The sequence below is a fragment of the Plectropomus leopardus genome, chromosome 5, assembly GCF_026936395.1.
Source record: "Plectropomus leopardus strain MGB_pleo_1.0 chromosome 5, ASM2693639v1, whole genome shotgun sequence".
NCBI classification, from domain to species: Eukaryota; Metazoa; Chordata; class Actinopteri; order Perciformes; family Serranidae; genus Plectropomus; species Plectropomus leopardus.
Genome location: NC_142180.1, coordinates 23,320,017 through 23,347,029, shown reverse-complemented (window position 1 = coordinate 23,347,029; position 27,013 = coordinate 23,320,017). Strand labels below are relative to the sequence as shown.

Below are 27,013 nucleotides of genomic sequence, written 5' to 3'. Positions count from 1 at the left end.
AAAGAGTGGTCAAAGCAACAGATGGGCGGTGAATGGTGCACTGCAAGCATCAACTAGATAACAAAATGCTGACATTTATAGGGCTGTTTGAGATGCTGTTTGGATTAGCTGTACACTGACCAGCTGATTTTGAGAGATTCAGTCATACAGACTTTACACAGCTTTTGAAGCTTGAATAAGTTTACTAGCAGATGAAAACACTGCAGTGCTGTCTTTGGCAGCACACTGAGCATATGCAAGTATGTGACTGCTGGAAAGATGGTCTTTCCATAAAACTGGGCTGTTTTTAAGCCAGTAGAAAAATGTGAATACTATAGAAATTTGGTGCTACACTAGAGAAGACAGAGGAAAGGTTTGTGGTATCTGCTTTTGCTTAAGAGGTAGGAAACGTGCAACTACCAGAAAGCACTGGGCCACACTAGACTACTAATTGCTCCCGCTGGTGGGTTACTTAATTTGAGTTTAGCTATTTTGACACTGTAAACCATATGGTGGCTGGCTGGTAACAGGAATTTCAAATCAGAGTTACACATTAGGTTAAAATATGTTTCTAAAATTTTTTTAGGTAGGCAAAAGTTAGGGCAGTAACAGAACTAGTGCTGCTTAGTATTACAGTTATTTTTTCCAGCCTCTTTTTTTTATACTCCAGGAAAGGCACCTGCTTCTTGTTGGCAAATTCTTGTGTTACAACCAAACAATGCACTAAAATATGTTTCTCATGGCAGTTTAGGTGAGAAAGAGGAAGCCCAGTGACAGAATCTTGGTTTAGACTCGATCAACACTGCCTAGTTTCCTCCTTTGATCTAGGTTTGGTTTGAGTTGGTGGGGGGGCATAGGAAAATGTGGGAGTACGATATGTAGTTCAGGCAACAGCCCGAAAGCCAAAAAAAATCTGATCAGAGCTGGGAGATGAGCAGGGAGACCTGCATGATGGTAAGATGGTGGGAAGTTTACCATAGTTAATTTACACACCCTTGTAATGATACAATGCTGACTGAAAATCGGTAAAGCATCTCTTTAATACACTCAGTTTATTAAAAAGCCCCATCTAAAATTGTATTTAGATTTTAGAAAAGTCAAATTTATAAATTTTGATAAATCTTGTCCAATGTTTGTCTTTTTAGTACAAGAAATGTGAATTATTACAGAGTTTGAATAGCATTGGGATTAAACTTTTGTTTACATTTTAATCAGAGATTGCATGTTTTGGTAGCTGTTTCTTGCGGCTATGTGAAACAACACACAGATGATACAGAAAACTCTGGGAAACATTACATCTTGAATCCTTTGTCATGAAAAAATCAGAGGTAGTATTTCATATTCAATAAATGTCTTGTGTATCAGTCTGATGCTAATCTGTGCACTAGCACAACTATCACACTATGCATCCTAAAATCCGTGTGATGCTGCAAAATCCTCTCCTTGAATGAAGTCAAGGGTGTTGAGAAATATGATTACTGAGTGATTATCTCCATCTAGTGGGAGATAGGGGTACTACATTGTTTAATGGGACAGAAAATACATCAGGTTTAAAATTCTGTTTGGATACTTCAAAGATGTACTTGTAATTTGACAAATAGAGTACATGGTTAGTCATATTTCTATATTTTATTACAAACTATTAACATTAGCAGGATAGGCCTATATATATTTTCATGGTTGTGACCCACATGAAGGCCATTTAGTGTCATGACAGCTGCCTCAGTTGTTTTTTTTTTTGTTCAGTCGGCTCCTCAGTCCCTGTCTCCAGATGCTTTTACCAGAATCATAATGCATTTCTTAGGAACTTTCCAGACCTGTTATTCTCCATCCATCCACTAGATGCTCTCAGACTCTCCATGTCTCCTACATCCACCTGCTCACCTCTTCCTCTGCTCCAAACTACCCTTTGCAGGATTTATAACAGGTCATCTCCATGTGCTCCTGACCTGCTCAACAGTTTTACACTTTTAGATTTATCTGACTTTTCAGATTGTCATCCTGTTGCCACCCAAACCTCTGTGTGACTATTTTGTTAAATTCCCTTCATGCTACCTACTTGCATTTTGTGTGTGTTTGTCTCCAACTGAGTCCCCCTCCATCTATTGCCTGAATTCACTTGTCATTATATTTACTTTTTTCAGCCCCCTTAAGCAATGCAAGCATTTTCTCCCTGGTTGCAATTGTCAAATTTCATATGAAAGAGCTGAAAGTAGCTTGAGTGGAGGAAAACACAGGTCTGCAGAATTAACACCTCAAAATGTAGTTTTCATGTTCAGCAACAGTAACACATTTATGAGATTTAGGAAATGTTTCTGAGACACAGCATCAACATGCAGTGGTTTAGACACCATTCTTAGTCGAAATATTTCAGGAAAATGGTGCCAAGAAACCAAGAAAAAACTCTATTAAATCCTGATGAAGGAAATCCATCATAATATACAGCAAAAAGGAAGCAGGTGGGTTAATCATGAAAAGCCATGAATGAGGATTTCTCAGTGACGGAGTGGTGCTGCACCTATTTACTTTTTAAATTAAACCATCCATAAGTCCATATATCTATCTGGCTCAAAATTAGAGTGAATGAAAAGGGTGTTAATAATCAAACTGGCAGCACGACAGATCAATACTGTCAACAGGCAGCTGTAAATTTATCACAGAGGTGTGCAAGGGTCTGTTATTCATAATCAGAGGGCTGGTAGGCTGCTGGATGCTTTACTCAGATTACTAAAACTGTCCCAGCAGTTGCAAATTGGGTATGCTTGATTTTTCACTCCACACGACAGTATTTCCCCACATCATTACCTAATGGCTTCTTAAGTGGCAGCTGCTCTGATCTGGAAAACATACTGTGCAGACAGGCTCAGCTGAAGCTGCAGTGAATCACTAAGTCTGCGGATTATGACTGGCCTCTGGTGGGCTAAACAACGTTAATCTAACACATGCAGGATCAAATCAAACTTTGGCTTGAGATGAATAAGATGGAGGAATGATTCATCAGTTCTCTGTGTTTGCAATCCAGACAGCTGCTTCTTTTTACTGATGTTTCAGCATGCAGGAGGAGCTCCATTGTGACTACTTAAATATAAAAAGAGCTTTAAATATGTGAGGTGTCACTTTTTTGTTCTCATTGTACCTCTGCATGAATAATTCTCAAGAAAATCAATTTCAATTATTCCTCCTCGCCTGTGAATCACTCCAGCTGGATTTTGATGCCTTATTCAACACATTTACCCACTAATTACAAATGACATCATGATATAAACAAATGATTACCTCTCAGGTTAAAACACCATCCATTTGTCTCATGAATGCATGCATGAGCCTGTCTGTGCAGTAAGCAGTCCTCAGCAGCTCCACTAGGGGTCACAAACATGACGCTGAAGTTGCAGTTTGCTGCTATGTTGGATATTGATAACGACTCAGTTTGCTTACCCAGCATCCCTCTCCCCATTTGTCACAGCAACTCCCCTCCTGGAGCAACATAAGTCATGCAGCTGCAACATTAGGGCTCTCTCTGGTTTTGAGCTGAAAGTGAATGTGATGAATAACTTGCACACACACTTCAGGCGTGTCTCTGGCTTGTTTCACTGCATATTATTCCCCAACAACAGCTAACGTGTGGATCTCGATGCAGGCCACATACTCCACAACACGTCACTGAATTGTAATCTGAAAACAGAGGCCAAAAAAAGGCAATTTAGATGTAAAGCTAAGGCCCCCTGCGAAGCCCATTTGGCTTGAAAGCATCAGTGGCTGAAAGAAATCCTGTTGCACTACAAAGCTAGTATTTGCTCCAATAAGCTAACAGCATTGAACTCTCAGAGCACAGCACAATCATCTTTGATATTTAAATCTGAAGCTTTGAATAAACGGATGGAAGTGAATTCAAGGTCTATGACGGGGCGGACATTCATCCCCCTCAGCGTGTCAGGACTTTAATGTCCAAAGAAGCACATGACATGTAAGCCAGTTCCAGCATGTATGGAAACAACACATAAACACAGCAGAATCCATGTATCATTTGTGCTTTTGATATTCAATTTGAAATACAAAATTGGAAAATTAAAAAACTATTTGTTATTTATTTATGAATAGGATAGCAAAAAGCAAATAACGGTTTGTATTTCATTCTGTGGACTTCATTCTTAGATCAAAATATGGCAAGGAAAAAACAGGCCATGAGCTGAACTTGATTTTGATATCTGTCTGATTTATTATGACCTGGAAGTTGCTCTTATGTGTTAGCTGCTATCTCGTGGTTCCTCTCTGCCTCACTACCAGAAAAAAGGACTACTTTTGCTGTAGGGCGAGTTCCTAGCACCTCCAGAGAGACGGAAACGGACTTGCTCTACGCTCTAACGACTCGAATTCACCAGAGCTAACCTGCTAACCCAGCGTGGGGTGTCACAACGGGCTGTCAGCTTCTTCCCAAACAGTTTTTTAAAAAATTTTTTTTTTACATAGAGTCAGTACTAAAGCTTTGTTTGAGGCATAATAGAAAGGAGCATGAAGGACTTTTTTTACAAGTACACTTGAGATGATATTGTCAACTAGTTCCTGACATAAAGGCATTATTGCTTGTTTGCAGTCATGTGTCTATTAAGATACGCAAATAGAGGGCAGGAAGTAAATAATGCATATACTGCTTGAATTGGAAATAGAGGAATGTGAACACATAAAAATTTTAAACTTGTGTTGGATTTGATCCATACAAAATCATACCTACTAATGTAAAACATTCAACTAGTCAGGTAGGCAGCGTCAAGTAAAGGAGACAGTGGAGCATGCAGGAAATATATGGTAGAAAGAAGGGCGATGAGGGTAGGTTTAGGGATTAAAGAAGTGCTTGAGTGTGGGGACACCATGGAGGGAAGGAAATGGATATTTAGGTTTTTGAAAGCAATGAGACTAATTAGAGGACTATAGCAGCAGAGACAAATACTGGATCTAACCAGAGGGAGGCAATAATGCAATTTAAAGGATGAGAACTAAACTTAACTGAACTAAAAACCCAGGGACAAAAAAGAAGACTATTTTGTGTGTGGTAAGGTCCACAACAAGGAGGGTCAAAAGAGGAGAGGTCACGGTTTCAAATTATGCCACAGCAGTGGGGTACAACACATGCACTGTAAAACCTGGACTGCAGTTGCTGAAAGGCTCATCAAACCAAAAAGTCTGTGATAAAAGAAAATAAATAAATACTGTTTCTATGGAAATGCGCTATTGTGTATTGGCCACCATCAAATTGAGTGTACCTAAAAGTTTTGTCAGGTTTAGTGCACCTAAAGAGGCTAAAAATAACACACCTAAAGAGCACCTCAGCATACACTGTCCCTTTATTACTCGCGCCGGCTGCTGTATCTATCCTGACGGTGCTACAATGTATGTTATATGCAAAGAAGCTTTTATAGTAACTTTCCAAAAGAAGCAATGAAATTATGACAGTGTTTTTGTTGTTTAAACAAGTGACGTGAATGTAGTTTTCATTAATATTACATGTTTCTGGAACTGATGATATGACTGGATTTCTTATTTTTAACATTTTGCAACCTGACAGTCAACAGGAACATTCAAGACTGACTTCCTTCCTCATGTTAGCTGAAAGCATGCTCCTGTTTTAAAAGGGGGGTTTCAAGGGGTCACTTCTCTAACCAAACATCATTACATGAGGGTGTTTTATCTGTTTCTCTGTGTGTGCACAGGTTGACAGGTCACATTGCTTCCTGTGCTAAATGGTTTCATATCACAGAGCGGAGCAGGAGGTCAACACAAAGTACTGCTTTATCCTGTGCAGCAAACCAGCTGTTCAGAAAAATCTAACTCTCCAGCGAATAAATCTGTCTGCAAGTAGATCAAGTTAAAGTAATTATTTAACAGGAATTCATTTCTATTTTGACAGAGGCTGATAGAAGATGCTTTCAGGTCAATAAATAATGGATTTCTTAATCAAGTGTTCAGAGTAACATGGACTTAGTTTTATGTTCCTCAGGCAGCTTTCTGTTTTATTTCCCAAAATTACAGTTAAGACATCTACGCTTCTCAGAGTGGATGCACTTACTTAAAAATAAATATAACATGAAGCATAGAAGTCCATCCAGCACAAAGCCTGAAACATTATTTCAAGATACTGCATGTGGCAAGTGAGTTATTGGCACATCTATGGTCATGTTAATTATTAAACAGACAATAAATGGTCTACATTTGCAAGTGCAAGTGCCTGCAAACCAAATGCATCTTGACTCGAGCTGCACATCGTGTGTGCGTATCTGAATGTGTGTGCAATAAACGTGCAATAGTAAATGAGAGAGCAGGTGGCTGTCGTGGTGTTGAATAGGAGATCCAGAGGCCATATTTCAAAGAGAGCTCCCTCAGGAGACATAGTTGGTGTCAGTAAAACGGGGCATGTGCTGGAGATGCATGGTAGTAACATTTAAGGCTGTAATACTGAAAGAATGGGGTACAGAGAATAGGGGCATGCAGATAGTTTTCTGTGTTGAGATAAAATATAGGTCATATGAGGGTGCAAAGCCCTGAATGAACATCACTTTATGAGTGAATCACAAAAAAAGCAACATTGATATGTTCATGATCCCCTCAGGATGAAATGTAAACACTTTAATAATCTCTTAAATTGTCATCTAACATCATCATCAGGTCATGAATTTAATTTTAGCCAATACTTTGGTTTATGTCTATCCTGACATTCCCAGAGCAAATGGCATCTATGACTTAGTCTGGAACTTCTTGGTTCATTTTTGATTTCAGAAGGGCATTATCTAAGGATTATCAACATGTTACGCTGGGCATTTACTGTTCAGGTCCGACCATGGCCCGCATAGACAGCCAGTCACAGCACATTAGAGCGGAACTTGACGCTAAGGTGGGCAAAAAAACAATACCACCTAAGTGATGGAAAAATGTAAAAAGACGCAGCGCACAGAGATGAGCTGGTATATTAAGAGTTGGTATAGTAAACTTTTGTCAAATCCTGTCAGTGGATCGACAAATACATCTTTCTTCTCAAGAAAAGCTTTAAAGGTCTAGTGTGTAGGATTTAGTGGCTTCTAGCAGTAAGGGTTGCAGATTGCAACGAACTGAAACTTTTCTTATGTGCCAAGCATGTAGAAGAGCTAACTGACCAACTGGCCAATGAGAAAACACAAATGCCCTATCTAAAGCCAGTGTTTATTCATCCATTCTGGGCTTCTGTAGAGACAACATGGTAAACTCTGTGAAAGATGACCAGCTCTCTATTTAGAAATAAACAGTTAATTCTAAGGTAAGAAAAACACAACAATTCTTATTTTTAGGCGATTATAAACTAATAAAAAGCATAGTCATGAATATTATATTCCATTTCTGCCAATGGATGCTCCTAAATCCTACAAAGCAGACCTTTAAATGCAATTGATGGTTCTTTTAGGAAAATTATACAATTGTTCAATACTGACACATGGCGGCTTCAACAGAAAGTTTCACATCAGCTATAGCCATTTTGGTTGTTTCTGAAAATGCCTAAATGGCATTCCTCTTTACGAGCCTTATCTTAAACATGTCATATGTGAGATTAACAGCTGTGATTGGCATGGCATGTCTTAGGCTGATGGAAATCAGTCCAAAGTGATGGGAAACAGACACCGCTGCCACAAGCAGCAATCTCCTGGGCAGAAAAATTAAGCCAACACGTTGAGTGCCAAAAGCTGCAGTTCCTTGAACGGCCACTTGAGGCTGGCTCCAGAAGCAAGTTATTGCTTTTAGACCTTCATGTTAAAATGTCCAACTTTACAGCAAAAATAAAAATGTTTACAGCCTGGTTAAAGAAAAAAATTTGGTCTCTACAGCTAAATTCAATATTTATGACAACTTTGCTTAATTATTTTATATACCCGTTCACGTTTTACTAAAGCATAAATTTATGGATAATTAAGAGATGGCTGCTTTGACTGACAGGCTGTCTGTGAGGCTTTGCTGCAGTCTATGAGTAAATGGAATGCACTTGTATAGCGCTTTTCTAGTTTTCCGACTGCTTCACACAAACATTCACACATTGGTGGCCAAGGCTATCGTACATGGTGCCACCTGCTACTCAGTAACCAATCACACACACACCGATGGCGCAGCATCGGGAGCAATATGGGATTCAGTATCTTGCCTAAGGATACTCTAACATGTTGAATGGAGTAGCTGGGAATCTAACTGCCAATCTTGCAATTAGTGGACGATCCCTTTTAACCCCTGAGCCACGGCCGCCCCAAGTCAGATCCACCTACCTCTCAAGCCACACATTCACCCTCTCATCCAGATATAGTCACTTCTTGCTCGAGGCTTCAAAATGGGAGTCAACAAACCAATGTGCGACATCAGGATCACTACGTCGAAACACCAGCATATTGTCATTGCTGGCATGCTGACATTAGCACTGCTGGGATTTTTGCTTTTATTGACAGTGACAATAATGATTGACAAGTACAGGGGGGCAGAAAGGGGGAGGGATGACATGCAACAAAGGTCCCTAGCCAGAATTGAAGCCAGAACATTGTGATAATACAAAAATGTGCCACTAAAGCCATTTTTAAACACTAATTTAATCAATCTTCGCAGCAGCTTAAAAAATCAAAACCAACGAGGACAATGAGTATCCAATAATAATAAATAAAATATAATTGTTATTCATCACATACTTTTTAAAGTTTGACAATAAAGAATCAATCTATCTAATCTATCTACCTAAAGTTCACAAATATGAAAGCAACATGAGGTCGTTCAAACACGCACAAAAAATTCTGTCATCACTTCCCTCTGTATTTGTATGTCTTTGCGGAGACTTTCCCGTCCCTTCACTGTCTTTATTTTAGACCCCAGAGCAACATTTAGTCAAACTTGGACACCATCATCTACTGACAGATCACACATCCTGGTAACTCATGATCACCCTCCATCTCTGTGATGGTCATCAACAGTGTCAGTTTGCAATGTTTTGCCATCCAAACACAGGAGAACAGACACAGAGAGACAACAAACATAGAAACAAGGAAGGGTGGAGGCAGAGTGTGAGACTGAATGCAGCAGTATATAATTTTATCACTTAATGAGAAGCTCTCCACCCTTAACGCTGCACAAACAAATACATTCGTGTCATAAAACAAATATGCCACCTTGAGTGAAATGAAAACATTATTACAGAGCGTGCAAGTGATCAAACATTTCTACCCTTCTCCCTCGATACACACTCTCCCTCGATAACGCCGCCTTGGCCATTTCGCATATTGTTTGACAGACACATGGTTTTGTGGCACGGAAAATGGCTTTTCAGCGTGTCATCATTAATAATTCACTTATGACAAACAGCTCTGACATTTACACTGCGCTGGGTTTCTGTCTGACTCTGACAGGGAGACAATAATGAAGGAGAAGGAGACAGATACAAGAACAGACAGATTCTCCTTTAGTCGTATACTGATGAAATTAGACAGGGCCAGGCCTAATAAAGTGTCAAACCTTCAGGAGTAAAACACTGATGGTAGAAGCAAAGCTGCTTAAAACTACCTTTTTGGAAAATCATCAACTGACCTCAAACTGAGCTTAAGTCAGTCACTGTACAACAATGTGGAAGAGTGAAGTGAATCTAAATTTAACTTAAGACTGCAGTTGAGCCCTTTAAGCAAATTTGTGAAATTGGTATGAATGAGCAAACATGTTTGCACAATATTTAGATTGCATACCCTGCTCTCCAATTACGCCTCTGTTTGAAACATCAATCACATCCCCTCAGTTTTCCAGAGGATGTGTGAATGAGCCGGTGGCGGACTTGCTGGCTGGCTAAGTGACGGACTTGTAAATCCCTGAGTCTTCCCTCCTGAATATCTGTCTCGCAGCTCAACAGGTTGACAATAAACCGATGTGTGAGGCCCTCCAAGGGCAGCAGAGTGCAGACGGTCTTTCAGAGCTAATGCTTTGTGGACAGACAAACACTGAGAGAAGCAGACAGATTGAAACCAGAGGTGGTGTCACTGTTTCCCTGACGAGATTATTGCTCTCCACTCTGCAGAGCAACTTCACAAAATGCTCAAGGGCAAATTTACAAAAGGATTGCACGGCTTTTGCGGCCACTAAACCTGCACAAATAAGACAAAAAGAAACTGTGTTATTCTTCAAGCACCCACGAAGGATGAAAAGCACCTCTAACTGCCAAGAAGATAGCGTCTCCTGTGCTTTTTTCACGTATTTAATCTATGTCATATGTATACATTTGACATGTGATTGGCCCTGTTCAATGCAAATGAGCCACATGAAATAATCAGCAGTTGGTGGTAACTTAAGCATATTCATAGGTGGTGTCACACCCAGACTTTTCAATGATCAAATTCCTGGCCTCAAATGCCTCTGCTCAGTAGGTTTCAGAGTCTGAAAATAATCGCAATCGAATGCAAATAAAGGGCAAATTGCACTCAACTGCAAAACTTTATGGGCATGTTTGCACTGTAATGTCATTACCACAACCTCTTTAATGAATCAGATCTTGAGACACAGTCGATAGCGGTTACAAATGATGCACAATTTATGGTGCCATTAGCAGCCGCAGTCTACTCTTTGTAGACGTTTCATTAACAATAGACAGACATGAAAGCAACAACCCGCACAGATCAAATTGTGCAGATATTATTTTGTAAATGCAATGTCAAAAAATTATTACAAATCTGATAGAAAAGGAAGAAACAAAGCTAGAGGATTTTTCTAAAACTTATTGGCTAAAAGAAAAGCTTTAAGAAAAAAGGAAAAGAAAGTCAAAACCACAAACCTAATGGTGGCACAAGAGGAAAAGTCAAGGGAAAACCAAGTCAGCCTGCTTCTTTCTTTGAGGACCAAGAATGCCTGTATAAAATGTAATGGAAATCTATCAGTAACTAATATTTGAGGTATTTCAGTCAGGACCAGAGTGGTCGACCGACATTGATATTCCAAGAGCCATGCCGCTCACAACAACTCATTTGGTTATGGCCTCACTATACTCAGAATGCTTCATGTAGACATCAACGAAAACAATAACCTTGAACCCTGTTCTTTTTGTGGAAAATAATGAGGCTTGTGCTTTGTGTGTAAAGAATGAAAACACTGACACTGCTATAAATAGGCAATTTTCCAACTGCAGCTGTGAGCAATGAAGTCAGGCGGACGCTTTATGGATGGCCAGCGGCATAGCCAGTGTGCTCCAATCAGGTTGTGATCAGAAGAAATGAGGATCACACACACTGTGTCAAAGTCTGTAAACACCCCTGCCGAGAATAGAGCCAACACGGATGGGACGCACAGCCCTGCACAGATAACCACTGATAACACAATACACACACAAACACACACCCAGAGTGGCCATAGCAATGATGATGTGCTGGAGTCCTCATCTTTCATGTGTAACCTCTGAGGCCTGCAGCAGCATATACAGAATACATCACCTGTGAAATATTGCAGGGATTGTTGATTTGACATCCCTCAATCTGTCAGTGTGTACATTTTGATGTACGTGTGTGTGTGTGTGTGTGTGTGTGTGTGTGTGTGTGTGTGTGTGTGTGTGTGTGTGATTTTTCAATAAGCCAAACACCACACCAGACATACAAAATTTTACAAGGTGTCGCACATAACTCAGTAGCAGCTTCCAAGTACAACATAATGACCCCTCATCCCAACAGCAAGCAAGCAAGTTATGTTTTCCCCACAATGATCATTTTTTTCAAAGAAGAAGAAAACTTGGGCCAATTCTAAGTTAGCAACGTTAAACAAACTTTGAATAAAATAGAATGCATTGTGTCCTTTAGTCTGACTTTTTACACTGTGAAAATATATTGGAATACACATTTTTTTTATCCATCTTTCCCAATGCTTCTAGTAAAACTTTACAACAAAAACAGATAATTACTGATGTTAACTCTGTGTTTGTCCTTGTGTTTGTGAAGAGGAGGAAAAGCAATTGCCATTTACTCTTTTTTTGAAATCTCTTTTAAAAACACCATGAAGATGCTTTAGTAATTACTGTCCGATTGAATCATCCAGAGACTGTGGAGAGCTGCTATTGTAACATCACTGCACTCAGCCACTTCAGTCTCATTCATCCTGCATTTGCTTGCTGTAAATGTGCACCGCCAGTGCTGAGGAGAACGTAAAGACCCTCAGACATGTAAGTTTTTCAGTGCTGAAGACAAAAACATAAATGGAAGTGTGACATTAGACCCTGAAGAGTGTAAATCAAAGCAAATCAAGGAGCTAAGACACCACATTAGGATTACTCCCACCAGTACACAAACAATCTACATGCCACAAAATGACTACTAGCTGCTTCCAGAAAACATTAAAAATCACCCTGGGGTACAGTCTCATTCACAGTGCTGTCACTTGGAAACTGGCCTTGTGCTCAGGCTCAATAGTCTTGCCACTCTTTCAGAAGTCTGCTCTGGCTCAGTTTCCAAGTTCAGTTTAATGAGTCATGGATTTAGCATATGCTGCCATTAGTTTAACAACTCTAACTGCGTTGAATCTTTGGCTTGCATCATTTAAATTAACCACACAGCCAGCAGCTCCCCTTTTAATGCAACTCTCTTTACTTCGATGAGACCATTCTGAAAATGGGGTTTCTGTCATGCCATACCAGCCACGACAAGTGAGCTGGAGACTCTTCTGTACATGGACATAAATAACCGTTTTATGATCAGGTTTTTGGAGTATCCATTTATGTTTCTGTATGTCAGCATGTAAACACCAGATCCAGTTTCTTAGACTGGGAAAAGACCTTATTCCATTTATGAGGCTCCCGTACATGCTAGGTCGAGTACTCCAAAGGAAATTGGGATAATACAATGGCAGCAGCTATAGCGTCTCTTCTGAAGCAATTAAGAAAGAGAGCTGTGTCTTTCGTTAATGAAAAGCTGTGTTTTCACCAAGCAGTTTGGTTAAGTTCAGTTCTGTTCGGTACACATTTTTTGCATCGCCACTGTGAAAAGTTGTGGATGGTACCAATGGAACCATTCTTTACCATCCCCATTTTTGGTCACCCCTCTGCTCAGGGTACCTGGCACACTGATCCGGCACTAAAAGGTGGAACTAGAAACACTGGAGTCCTTTGATTGGTCAGTGGGAAGTCAACCCTCTGTGCTCAGGGCTGAGTTGTGGCTGGTTTAACCACTGTTCATACCATGACAAGTTTTTTATACATTAAACAGTAAACTATAACTATAAAGTAGAAGGATGTTTTGCAGCCTCTAGCAGCAGCTGTTAACTGAGAAAAAATAATTTAATTCACTGGGCCGATTCCTGGCAACTTTTAGGGTGTTACATTTACTTGTGATGTTACTCAATGCATGAGCTGACGATGTGAATTGATCAGCACACTTTGAATTTCAATAAGACAACTTTGACCACTCTATCTGTTTTTATAGTCTCTCTTCAATGGCAAGGAGTATGTAAACTACATATATATATTTTTTTATCCTCACTTGGAGAAAAAAAAAACTTGGTGGAGCGTTGTTCCTGTGCACACCAACAGCATTAACCCCCTCTCTTGCCTGACAAGGAGTCAATGCACAAACTAGCTATTTTTTAATATCCCATTAAGAGAGAGACTCACTCCACCCTTCTCTTTTTTGTTCTGAAAACGTTGTTGTGCAGCCCCATTCTGTGAACAATGCAGAACTCACTCTGTATCACCGGTGAACAAGGAAATACAGCGTGTGCTGCTGGATGGAGTGGTGTCAAGTCAAGTTTTATTTACAAAGCCCATTATCACAAATCACAATTTGACTCAGAGGGCTTTACAGCATACAACATCCTTCTGTCCTTAGACCCTCACAGTGAGTGACAAAATTCCACCATCATGTGAGAGTACTGTCTATGCCAAACAGATCTACGTTCTAGTTGCATGGTCGTAGGTGTTACTTTGGTTCAATAGGTACTATACCTAAAGCTTTTCTCCATCCACTGCTACCTTGTCCTACACGTTGGTATTGACAGTGACAGACGGGGACTTGCCAAGTGAAGGACAATGTTGTAAGAGTAGCAAAGCTGCTTTCAGGAAGAATGTCAGATGAATTAGGCAGTGTGTGTGCTGTTGAGAGAGAGGGAGATGGATGCGATTAGAGCAGACAGCTGTTGGCGATTGGAGCACAGAAGAAATTACCTGTTAAGCTGTAAAATGGATGTAAATGTGCAGTGTAGTGTTTAGTATTTTCTGTCACTCTCATCTCCCATTGTCTTTTTTTGTGAAAAACACGCTGTCGTAATCAATAGCAGGCTACTAGTATTTATCAAGTATATGGGGATATGAATTACCCAATTTCTCTGTGCTCATGGAAACATAATAGACCGAATATGGTCATAAGCAGGATACGTTTAATAAATGGGTTACTCATGTCCATGTAAACACACTCGGTGTTTACAAAGATTCCTCATTCTGTTTGTCAGGCCTACTTATTGTGAAATGTGTATAAAATAATATTCTCTCTTCCTCTCTACGCTACCCTTTCCCTCAGAAGTGGAAAAACACACGTTTCAAACACAAAAACACACACCGCCCCAAGGTCAATGCATTTTTAGTGCTGTCCTCTATTTGTGACCAGCATTTACTACTGATGCTGTTTAAATGCCAGATTGATTTGGTCTGATTACTGTCATTAAGGCCATGTGAACCAGAACTCTAAGTACTGTTATTTCATCAAGCACTTCCGAAAGGATGTTTTCATCCAGACTGCCAAGTGTCAAATGTACATGCACCCATATTTACACACGCATGCATCTGCAAATACAGACACAAACATACAAGACACATTTTAAACCTCTGCCGAAAGCAGAACAAGACACCAGGATTGGAGGCTTAATTGCTTCATTTACAAAGCAGTGTTAGCTGTTTCAATATTTCTTTCACGTGGAGCTTTGTTTGTGACATGCAAATCTCTCAGATTGGAAGCGCATTAAAAAAACAAAAAAAACAAGACTAAGACAAAGTCAGGGGCTCACAGAGGCTGCAATGCTCATTAACATCTGCAATACAAATGGTTCAGAAGGAAACAGCACACTGATGGTTTTGTTTTTCTTTGAGCAAACCAACCTTGGGCTAAAAATGAGCAGTCTGACAAAGTGGCACTTCAGACCAGGGGACTTAAATAAGTTCTTCCTCCTGAGATAATGAATATACTTGGCAAAGGTTATCAGGCAGAGTACATATCTATGTATGAAGTGTGAAAGTAGAACTGTTAGGGCCCTATTTAAAAGATGGGAAGTGCATGGTCTAAAGTGCATGGAGCAAGTACATTAAGGATGTGTCCAGCATATCTATCTGCACGCAAGGTAATGCACAAGGGGCAAAGGGGTTTTATTAAGTCCCTTAATTAATCATAGGTGTGTTGTGAGTGTAACATGAATTCAACTAATGTCATTTCTTATTCCCTTTAAAAGCCAGGGGGCCTGCACCTGACAGTGTTAATGACATGGTTGATTCTGCAAATTGAAGAAACGAGTAGTTTTCTTTTGAAAGTAATGCAGTAAGAGCAACTGCTGCTACTTTTACAACAGGAGTGCTGACTGTTAAAATGACAACTGCGTCAGTCAGAAACTAGCAATGACAGTTGTGCTGTGCTGTTTGCTGGTATAAGATAGGGCCCTTAATTCAAGAGAGGTGAAAGAGGAAACACAATGCTAGCTGGTAGTTATCTTGTGTACAAAAGTAATGATTTGACCACCGGGTGAGCAGAAGGGAAGGTTACGTCAAAGCCACTTTGCACAGAGATTTTTTTATGGCCCACTGGGAAGTCTGGCCGGATGATGACGCAAGAAAAATTATCAGGGAACGTCTTCTGGGAGGCATGAATGTCCACAGCAAATGCCAAGTCAATATAGCCAGGAGTTTTTTAAACACTTTGAATAAAAGTATGAATTGAGGGGGGATTTTAACATGATGGTAGCTCTCCATGAACGGTCATGCGGTCACAGTAATTTTAAAAGTAGTTCACTGGGGACTATAAACGTCCATCCAAAATTTCACAGCCACAACCAGCTGAGATATCTTGCTACAGGCTAAAGTGAAGCAAGAGACAAACTGAGTGATGAACTGAATAATATTTCCATGCCTGAGCTCTGCTGATAGCTGGGCAAAACTGGGCAAAACTCACATAAACTTCCCTTTTCATAACAGCTCTCATTTGGATTGAAAACAGGCTAATTTCCTTTGAAAACAAAAACAGGTGCACACTCTGGCTCAGGTGCAACACCTCATTTTCCGTCCTCCCGTCAGGTGGCTGTGGGTTTGTTGCTAAGTGGCCCTGAGAGGTGGATGTTCATGGTTGTAATGCATCCTGACTCACTCATTGTCCTTTCTGCAGATGGAGTGTACATCTATCATGAAGTATTGTAATAATCATATCAGGCAGGGGAGTGAATAGTTATTGGGTCCATGACGGAGCATCTCTACAGGTCTGGTGATCCAGTAATCAAGCACATCAATAAAAGTGTCACACGGACTTAAATATCAAATGCAAATTACGTAGGAAAGGTCCTCATCCGCAAATTACTCCTCTTATTTCAACTTCACATTTTGTCTCTCCCCTCCTCATCTCTTCCCCTGCATTCACTGGACATCATCCATCTCCTCTCCACCTCCCATCTATCCTCCCACTTTCTCTCTGCCGTCACGCTCGCCAAGCCTGTCTCTTCAGCTATAGACACAACTCATCATGGGATGTGCCATCCTGTACCTGTGGTGAGGCAGGAGGGAAGGCACAGAGGGTGCCAACACCACAAGAGGTGAAGCCTCAGCTTCAGCAGGGCAAACAGAGGGGGGCGTCACTGCTATAATCAGCTAGAAATTCCACAGCGCCACAGGGCAGGAAACCAGAGAACACACACACATACACACAGAGAGGCTCTTTAACATTCATGCATGTGCTATGAACATGTGAATGAGCATACAGTACACACACACTCACACACAGAGCTATCTGTAAAGGATGCAGAAGCCAAATGTTTATCTCGGATTATTGAGAATAGTGGCCATAATCCAAAAATCTTATTCAGCACCATTAAATCTACTATAACCTCACTCTTAGACCTGGCTTGGACTGCTCAGCAATCAGCTACAAGGACATTACAAAAAATCCTTTTAAACGAGGATGAAATATCAGGCTGACTATATCTCCCCCTGATTAGCCAATTGCCATTCCACACAAGAGTCTGACAGCATTTGATATCTAATTGCCTGTTTCTCTTTCCATACTTGATAAAATTATTTTGGCCATAAAGCTCATTACCAGCTGCATTGATATTGCTCTAACCAGGTTGCTGAAAGAGGTTTTTGGGAAAATTGGCTGGAACATTCTTGATATTATATATAAGTATGAAATCTGGAGGAAGGTGTGAACACAACTTTTGAATATTTTCTCACTGAGACTTTTTCTGTATTCTCAACTGATTGTCTAGAAAACTGACATAATCACAATAAAATCACTGTGATACCACATTTTGTTGGTATCATACATCTGACCTCTGGCTGAATACTGTCATTGGACTACACAAAAACAGTGTTACCCAAAGTGTGACCTTAACAAAGCTGAACCCATTTTAGCACCACCATAGGTTTTGATTCTAGGAACCAACATGCTGACTATTGAATTTTGTCACATGATGTTAATGGGACAGTTCACAGAGAAATCAAAAATACAGATTTTTTTCCTCCTACCTGTAGTGCTATTTATCAGTTTAGATTGTTCTGGAGTGAGTTGTCGAGTGTTGAAGATATTGGCCAAAGAGATGTCTGCCTTTTCTCATATATAATGGAACTAGTTGCCACTCGGCCTGTGGGGCTCAAAGCACTAAAAGATTACAAAAAAATACATTTGGTAAACTCAACAGCAATGTGTCTTTCCAGAAATCATGACCTTGTCACTCAAGATGATCCAAAGACTGTATTGTGAACTTTTCCTGTCGGGAATATTTTTTTTCTACCAAACTACAACCAACTACTGTATCACTGCGCAGAAGGAAGTCTGCATCTACTGTTAGTTCATGTAGCACCACTGAGCTAGTTAACGTTAGAGCTCAGCCAAGGAGGACGCCATTAATGTTTACATCTCACACTGTCACGAGCACAAGCCTCTTGTTCTTGGCAGAAGATGCGCAGTGATACAATTGGCAAGAGTAGCTGCAAAGAAAATAGTTCCTACATGAAACTACTCACATCAAGTTCTATTTGTGGATTATCAGGATCATGATTTCTGGAAATGTATTTTGTGCCACTTTGGGCACAAAATAAATTTGCCGAGTGGCAACTAGTTCCATCATATTGGAGAAAAGGCAGACATCTCTCTGAGTGATATCTCCAACACTTGTTAGCTCACACCAAAATAATCTAAACTGATAAACAGAGGAAAAATATGTATTTTTGATTTCAAGGTGAACTGTCTTTAATAAACCAAGTTACAGTATTCACAAATGGTTAAGACGTTATGCAGCTGTATTGCTGTTGTCTATTTGTATATGTCTGTATTTAAGATACAACTCAGGAAATTTAGCCAGGGTTCTATACTTATATTAGCATCATACTCACTCCCACTCCTTGCGTCGAGCCTGCGGTGTGCTGTGAATCTTATGAGCTTGGTGCGCCTTGACAATGTCCCTCTGCTCAATCAGGCCGCCTCGACGTCTCTTCATCACATTGGGACTGACTGCCAAATCCCCATCTGCCACCAGCATTCCCCCTCCGACGTCAAAAGTCGAAGCCACATCAAGAGAGAGGCCGAGGCGGCTCGGATGTAGAGGGGGAGCGTGGTCAGACATGTGTGGGAGGTAGAGGGTGTCGTAGCTGGTTGAGAGACTTTGGGGTTCCAGTAGGGAGTGGGACTCAGACAACAGGCTGGACCTTCCAGCCAGCCCTGCACGATGCTTCTGCCAGTTCTCACAGTCTGCTGGGGACGACTTGAGCATGTGGTGCCTCGGGGTGCTGCTACCACACATCGCCCCCATGCCCAGACCACCCACCGGACACTCCGGTCCTGATGAGGCTCTAGGTAGCCCCAAAGCATTGTGGTCCCCTGTCAGAGACTGAGAGCTGACCGAACAGGAGCCCATTTCCAGCATGGTGGGAAGGCTGCCCGGGATCTCAGCATAGTGCTGCAACAAGGAAACAGAAAGGGAAAGAAGAAGGAGTGGAGAGGAAATGGAGTACAAGGAAGGAAAAAGTCAGTGACACATAGTATTAATGTTAAACTAGGGGTGGGAATCACCAGAGGCTTCACAATACAATACAACCACAATACTTAAGTCACGATGCAAAATTGTGATTTTAATTTTTTTTTGCTATATACTGAGTACCGCAATAACATTTTATGATATATTGCAATTCATTACCCTTTTTTTAACTGTAAATTTTGTCCCAAATGAAAAAATTGCCAACATCTGTTTTATCTAATAAGATAAAATGTTTATTCTTTTCATCTCACTTCAACCCTGTTTATTGTAACAAAATGTTTCTAGTAGACTGAAAATGCAATTGATTTTATTAATCTAATTGGCTACCAAAAGTAATTTGTATTTTCAATATTAGTAATCTATAAAACAAAAAATCTAAACTTGGCATCTGTGTATCATTACAATATTGTCACGTAAAATATTCAAATACACGTTCTAAATATTAAGGGGGCCGTGTCCCTCCTGAAATCTGGACCTAAATTAACACTCATCTGGCCCACTGCAATCCTGACTTGTATATTCCTTATGTTAAAACCCCCTGTTCTATTTACCCCAAAACAAAAAAAACATAGCTTTCATTTCAACTCTGTTTAGATTTACTATTTAATTTTTTAAAGATGCAGTTTATATACAGATTTAAGAACAAGATTTTCTATAACTTCCAGAATAAGCCCTGCTCACTTCCAGCATGCTGAAAATCAGTACACATAAACAGATATTGTCATAAAATTAACAGATACAGAAAGTTTGCATTACAAATGCAGTGCAGATATATGATGTAGCAAATATGTCATGGCAAGATGACAACCCTAGATTTCTAAAACTCTGGCTCACCAATTGAAAAATATTCCTATCTCTTTTATGGTGTGACAACACTGTGGCTGGTTTAGGTTTAGACACTAAAAGCTTTTGGTCAGGGTAAGGGAAATCTAATGGTTTGGGTTAAACGATCACTTGAATCATGAAACAGGAAATCTTGTGGGAGTTTTCATGGATCTGGGGTTACCATCTAGACACTAACAGGGGCAGAAAATCATCTATCTTGAGCCTGGGTGTTGGATCATAGTGACAGTACATTAGTCAAAAGCCTGAACAGATCCAGCTCCAGGGTAAATATGTTTTGTTCAACTAACCCTCTGAGGCACTTTGCCAATGGCCCAGCAGCTCTTGGTGTCTTCAGTGAGTTTAAATATTACCAGTCCTCTGAGCAGCAGAACCAATTAGATAAGCTGTAACACAACCCTCAAAACAAATAATCATATGATACTGCCACTGCTGTGCTTGATGTTGCAATTAAGAAGTGGGAAGAAATAGAGGAAAATTAATTAATTAATTTTATCAACACATCTTCTCCCTTATCAAGTAAGAACATTAAGGATTGAGGACATGTGCTTAGCAAGATATGCACACAATGCATCATCACAATAATAGGGGGCGTGTAAAAACAAGAAAATTACCCCAAAATTGGCAAAAAAACCCCAAACAAATACCGACAAACAAATGAACAAAAAAAAACCCCAGAAAGTATAAGACAAAAAACAAACAAGGAAATGACTTGGAAAAGTGCTAAAAACTAAAATATATATCTATATAGTCTGTAACATATTTTAATAATATAATTATAATAATCACAAATACCATTGTTTCTGTACATTTTTTCCTTTTTGGGGGGAAAAATGTTTAATATTTCTCTCTCTCTCATTTATTTATTTTTTAACATTATTTTTCAGGTTGTTTTATTGTCATGATTTACCTGTTTCTTGCAATGTGCTCATTGCCTTTTTTTTCTGATGAATAGAACTAGAAAATGAAACCTCTGTGCTCAGGTTTCACAACTTTAAATACTTCTTAAATACATCTAAGTGCAGCACAAGAAAAACTGATGTCCATCCAGGTTTCAAAGGGTTAAAGCCTGGCATGCTGCAAAAGCCTTTGTGCTGCTGCTGTATCTACTGCTTGATAGAGCCCTCACTATTTCATTTAGCCTAGTGATAGATTTCTGGTGTTACAGTCCCTCAGAGAGAAATAGTTCTAAGTTACTTGTGTGGTGAAGAAACTGAGCTGTAAAACAAGGATGTCTTGTAGTTGTACAGGATTGATAAGAAAGGATGAACGCTATTTGACTGTCTTGAGCATCTGCTTAAAATGCATCAGTGTGTTTAAGCATCCTAAGAGCCTTTAATTAGACTGCTGTCAATAGGTGGACACACTGCTATGAATGAGGCACTAATGATCAGAAACTCTCTTGAGCTGATGATGGTATCACCTAGCTCTGACTTAACTGCTTTGCATTTTGCTTCACACTTACGCACTGCTGCACACCTTTAAAATGTTGTACTTTCCTCAGTTTTATACAAACTATTTTTAGCTTTATTTTTTTTATTAATATTCTCTCAGTGGGTTTTATTTCCATCTTATGTTATACATTCTGTGCATTCTTTTTTTTTAAATCTTACTTTTACCACTATTACCAAGTGTGTTTTATCCATGTGAAAATACAGTCTATGTATGCTATTCTGATATTATCTTATTTTTTAATGCAGGTTTATTATGTCTTTATGTCTTCTGTCTTTTAATGTAAAGCATGTAATTTCTTAGTTGTAAAGCATGTTGAGCTGCATTTCTTGTATGAAAGGTGCTGTACAGATACAGTTTTTTGTTGTTATTATGATTATGATTATTATTATTATTATTTTTATAATTATTATTACCTGTACAAGAAGCTGCACCTCATTGATTTCAGGAGGCCTCCTGTAACACCTCTATATATCAAAATTTTTGCCCAAACTGAAATAACACCCTGCTTGATTTGCTAATATCTTGTGTGTACTGAAGAGGATAAATCCCAATAAGCTTCAGGGTGAGAAGCAGCATATGAGAGATTTGTTTCTTTGGACTTTGTTTCCGACAACACAAATAAACCAACATCAATTTGATTTATTAAACTAATGAAGCAGAAAGTGACATAAATTCTACAAAACTAATTAAATAAAATGAAAAAATGTGGCAAAAATCTAACCCAAATTAATCAGACATCAATCTTTTCCTGGAGCAAGAGAGGCTCAGCTCATAAGAGTTAAGAGAAAAACAAAACAACTGGTAGTACAAATGTTTGTCAGCTGAACAATGATTCACAAAGTCTCACATTAACATTGTAGTGTCTAACTCTATGTTTTATAGTTTTACACTTTTTGACCGCTCTTATTAAGTTAAACCAAATGTAAGCTAGCAGCTCAGCACAGAACAGCAGTTAGCCGACAGCAGCTAGCCGATAGCAGCTGGCCAACAGCAGTTAGCCGATAGCAGCTAGCCGACAGCAGTTAGCCGACAGCAGTTATCCGATAGCAACTAGCCGACAGCAGTTAGCCGATAGCAGTTAGCCGATAGCAGCTAGCCGACAGCAGTTAGCCGATAGCAGTTAGCTGACAGCAGTTAGCTGACAGCAGTTGGTGAATAAAATGGAGCATTTAGCAGTTAAAAGAACCAAATATTTCCCTCAAGAATTAAAAGACGATTCAGTATTCAACTTACATCTGTCAGGTGACCAAAAAAGAAACTTCATATGAGTGATGGTGTCGCTATCCGATGATGTCTCTCCCTGTCTAAACTGTAATATAACTTTAAACGGCTGTATGTAGGTACCTCCCGCCCGCTCTGGTCAAAGCCCTTCCTGTGTGGCTGGAGGTGAATCATCCTTAAGCCCAGCTCTGCTAAAATAAGTCGATAAAATGTAGTATTTATGATTTTAACATGACCAAACTATTGTTGTGTAACATCCGATTCGTCCTCTGAGAGTCCCGTTGAGTTTTGTGTTCGTTAATATACGTTTTAATGAGTTTAGCGTCCTGATGAGAAAGCTAACGCTAGCATGCTAAGTTAGCTTCCGTTACTGACAAACGGTTTGGCGCTGTTTGATGTTGCCATTTTGTTTCTTATTAGGAGGTGTGGGCTCAACGGCCGTCACTGTGTACACACAGCTCATTGATGTCATACTATTGTACAACAGGTATGGAGATATTTTAATGATTCATTTTGTTGTTGTTTTATATATTGTAGTAAAAGTTAAGCTATTGTAGCTGTTTAATTTTAAGAAATGTTTGTTCATTTTTTTTAAGTTTCACATATTAAATATGAAATTCTATTTTCTTCATGTAAAATGACAAAAAAAAATGTTTAAAAAAAAAAAATGTAATTCTAATGCATTGTAATTTTGTTGTACCACAGTAATGAGCAATTGAGCCAGTGCTGTTTCCTGTGGCATTATACCAACCCAGACCACAACACAGAGAGAGAGGAAAAAGTCACATGGGTTAAGATAGCTGCATATAATATTCTTAAATGGACCACTCTACATGATAAGTACTTTTGATAGTTTAAATAGCTACATTTTGATATAAATACTTACTTATTCTTCTATTTAAGTAATGCAGGGCAGCAGTTTTTTGCACTGTGGTATTGCTACCTTTACTCAAAAAATATCTGAGCACTTCCTCCACCTGTTTACTTTAAAAAATGTTTGACTGTACAACTGTGTTATAAATTGTACAAAAATGTAACACTTTTGTCACATTATTTTTTAAATCCATGGAAGGGAGCACTTCCATCCACCTGACAGGTGTGGCACATAAAGATGCTGATTAAACAGCATCATTACTACACAGGTGTGCCTGGGAATGGTCACATGGTTAAGTCATTAACCTAAAATTAAATATTGTTGTATAGCCATGTCTTGCAATGTGTTTCGTAAATAAAATAAAAATGTAAGAAACCTTTCTCGGAAGAAGAGGGCTAATTCAGGACGTTTCTGAATCCTCTATCCATCTGTTGACTAAGTGAGGTTGACTTGTGTTTTTGCCAGTATCGCTGTCACTTTTAGCTTTTGGAAATGGGGGTTGGACAGTACTTTTCTTTTTTCGCTTTGCTGACTCTGCCCCAGCATCAGCCATTACCACAAAATATGACATCAAAATTCTTGCTACCTTTTAAATGGCATACTTCTCCTTCTCCTAGATAATCCATCCACCTGACAGGTGTGGCACATAAAGATGCTGATTAAACAGCATCATTACTACACAGGTGTGCCTGGGAATGGTCACAGTAAAAAAACCTTCTTAAAATGTGCAGTTGTATCTCAAAAAAGGACATTTATTGGTGTTTCACTGAAATCCACTTAGACATTCCCATTATCACTAATTTTAAAAAATTCTGACCAAAATTTAATAGAAATAAGTCTTTGTGTGTATAAATAAAAAATCTTAGATCTTTAACTTAAACATTTGAAAATGGCAAAAACAAAAGCAATCTTTCTTTTCAATCTTGTAATTAGTATTAAAAACTCATCATGCAGTGATGCAATTAAGCTCCAAATCTAACTTAGCAGGGAACTACCCTACGACTACAAGATTTTTCCAGCTGTTTTCTGAGCGAAAGCCATTTACAAAATGCATATTAATCAGAGAGAAATAATGTGACAGTCAGAGAGTGGTGGTTTCAACTACAACAGGTTTGATGCCTAGATAACTAGATAAATAAACTAGATAGATAAATAGAGTTGTTTTTAAACCACAGTGCTGCAGGGGGACTAATTGTCCGCCTTTTTGGCAAATCTTAAAATACACATAATTTGCACACTAAGTAACTGGCAGATAAACAAAATGGAATAGTGCCACTGAATGTGTTTCTCTGTGTGACAAAAATGACTAAAATCAAAACACTGCACTTGGGGTCCTTACTGATTGAAATGACCAACCCTGCCAGAAATCAATTAAATGTAACTCATTCAATGAAGCACACTGTTACAGGTTTTCTTTTTTAGACAAACAATCTGATGTTTCTATAGCTCCTTATTGATAAATACCATTGATACTTTGAATTTCCGGATCCCTGGGGGGGGGTTAATGGTGACAGCGCTGCTGCTCTGAGGACTGGGATAAAAGGTAAAGAGGTGGTAAATGTATGTGGTTGTTTAATGATTAAGATCTGACAGAAAACACCTGGTGCTGCCAAGTACTGCCTTCTCTCTTCTCTCTTTACTCACTCCCATAGAGTGAGATTCACTCAAAGACGGCTGGTGAAATATACATATATTAGTATATAAACTATGAATTTGTTCATACACAGTTTTCCATTGCAGTGTCCCTGGCAGGGGGAGCACTGAGAAACTGCGGGGCAGTTTCCATTGATCCGGTGCTTACTGAATCCATTTTGCAAATTATGTTTTCAAACTGGCTGAACAGGAATGCCAACACAATTTAGCTGATATATCGGGGTGTTTGAGCACAGACAGCTGAATCTGGGTATTATACTCCTAGAAAACCACCAGTCACACAGACAGGAAAACACAACAAAGACAAAACGTATCGACCAGAAAGGTGCTGCATTCATGATCAATAATAATAAAATAGGCTAAACACTCAAACCTTTTTCTCAACAAATATGATTAGTAAAGGACTGAATGACAAATAGGCCACTTCCAGAAGACCAAAGCTACAAAATGCAGACATTGATGTTTGCAAGAAAGTATATGTGACAATAAACATGGATTTGTATAGCACACGGCTGCTCTTTAAGTCACTCTAGATCTTATCAGCAAACAGGTGCACGTGGCTCATCTGTGGTGCATTGACGTAAAGGCCATTTAGCCTGTATTTATGTACCATATGTGGCCTTCAGTATAATCAGTACCGACATGCTTAAATTACTTGTTTATGGTCATCTACCATCTGCTAGCGAGATCATTACAGCGAGATAAAAAAGAGCGATCCAAATATGCTAAACAATCTTTTGTTTTCTGTGAAGGGAAAATATATCACACAAAAAAACTGTTCATCCATGAGCTGCCTCTGTGTATGCAGCAGCCTACAGAGCAGTGTGAAAGTAAGGAGGAGTACTCATTCTGCAGCTAAATCTGGGGAACATAAAGTCCCCAGAAGTAGACTGCACACAGACTGAAAAATAAAAACAACAACAAAACAACCATTCGACTTAAATGATCTGAGTCAACTAAGGGGGGGGCTCCAACTACTGATTCGTATATTAATTTTCAGGGTTGCCTTTGTATCTTTTTGTGACCATGTAAGATTAATAACTGTATTATGGCAATGGTAAAACAAAGTGTTATTTAAGTCATTAACCTAAAATTAAATATTGTTGTATAGCCATGTCTTGCAATGTGTTTCGTAAATAAAATAAAAATATAAGAAACCTTTCTCGGAAGAAGAGGGCTAATTCAGGATGTTTCTGAATCCTCTATCCATCTGTTGACTGACTAAGTGAGGTTGACTTGTGTTTTTGCCAGTATCGCTGTCACTTTTAGCTTTTGGAAATGGGGGTTGGACAGTTCTTTTCTTTTTTCGCTTTGCTGACTCTGCCCCAGCGTCAGCCATTACCACAAAATATGACATCAGAATTCTTGCTACCTTTTAAATGGCATACTTACTACTCAAAACAAAACTTTACATGGGAAATTAAAAACACTGGCTCTTCAGGTCTGCGTGCCACAAACAATTTTGTCTGATTTTGCATGGAATCGGACCTAGCGACAGACATTAAGAATACTTATTTGCTTATTTGCTTACGGAGGTTACATAGAGGCATCTGTATTGAACTGATAATTCATAACCACTTAAAAACTCTTTGTAGCTATAATTTAAAGGAACAATTAGATTGTTGTGACCAGGCATGAGAAGGAAAAAGAGGTATTAATCTGTGTAATTAGAAAATCATAAAGGCTTACTTTTATAAAACATCTTTGTTTTATTCCGCATCCTCATGCGAGATCATCAGAACCATTAGCACAGCCAGACCCACACCA

General features: G+C 39.2%; 1 protein-coding gene across 1 annotated transcript in view; it reads right to left on the bottom strand.

The window, feature by feature from the left end:
• cacna1ea (calcium voltage-gated channel subunit alpha1 Ea) overlaps positions 1-27,013 on the bottom strand; it is a 135,881-nt gene that overhangs the window by 95,262 nt on the left and 13,606 nt on the right. Inside the window, exon 3 of the mRNA XM_088077770.1 lies at positions 18,560-19,122. Coding sequence (XP_087933896.1) covers positions 18,560-19,089 — 530 coding nt within the window. The 5' untranslated portion in view covers positions 19,090-19,122. The remainder of the gene's footprint in view (positions 1-18,559; positions 19,123-27,013) is intronic.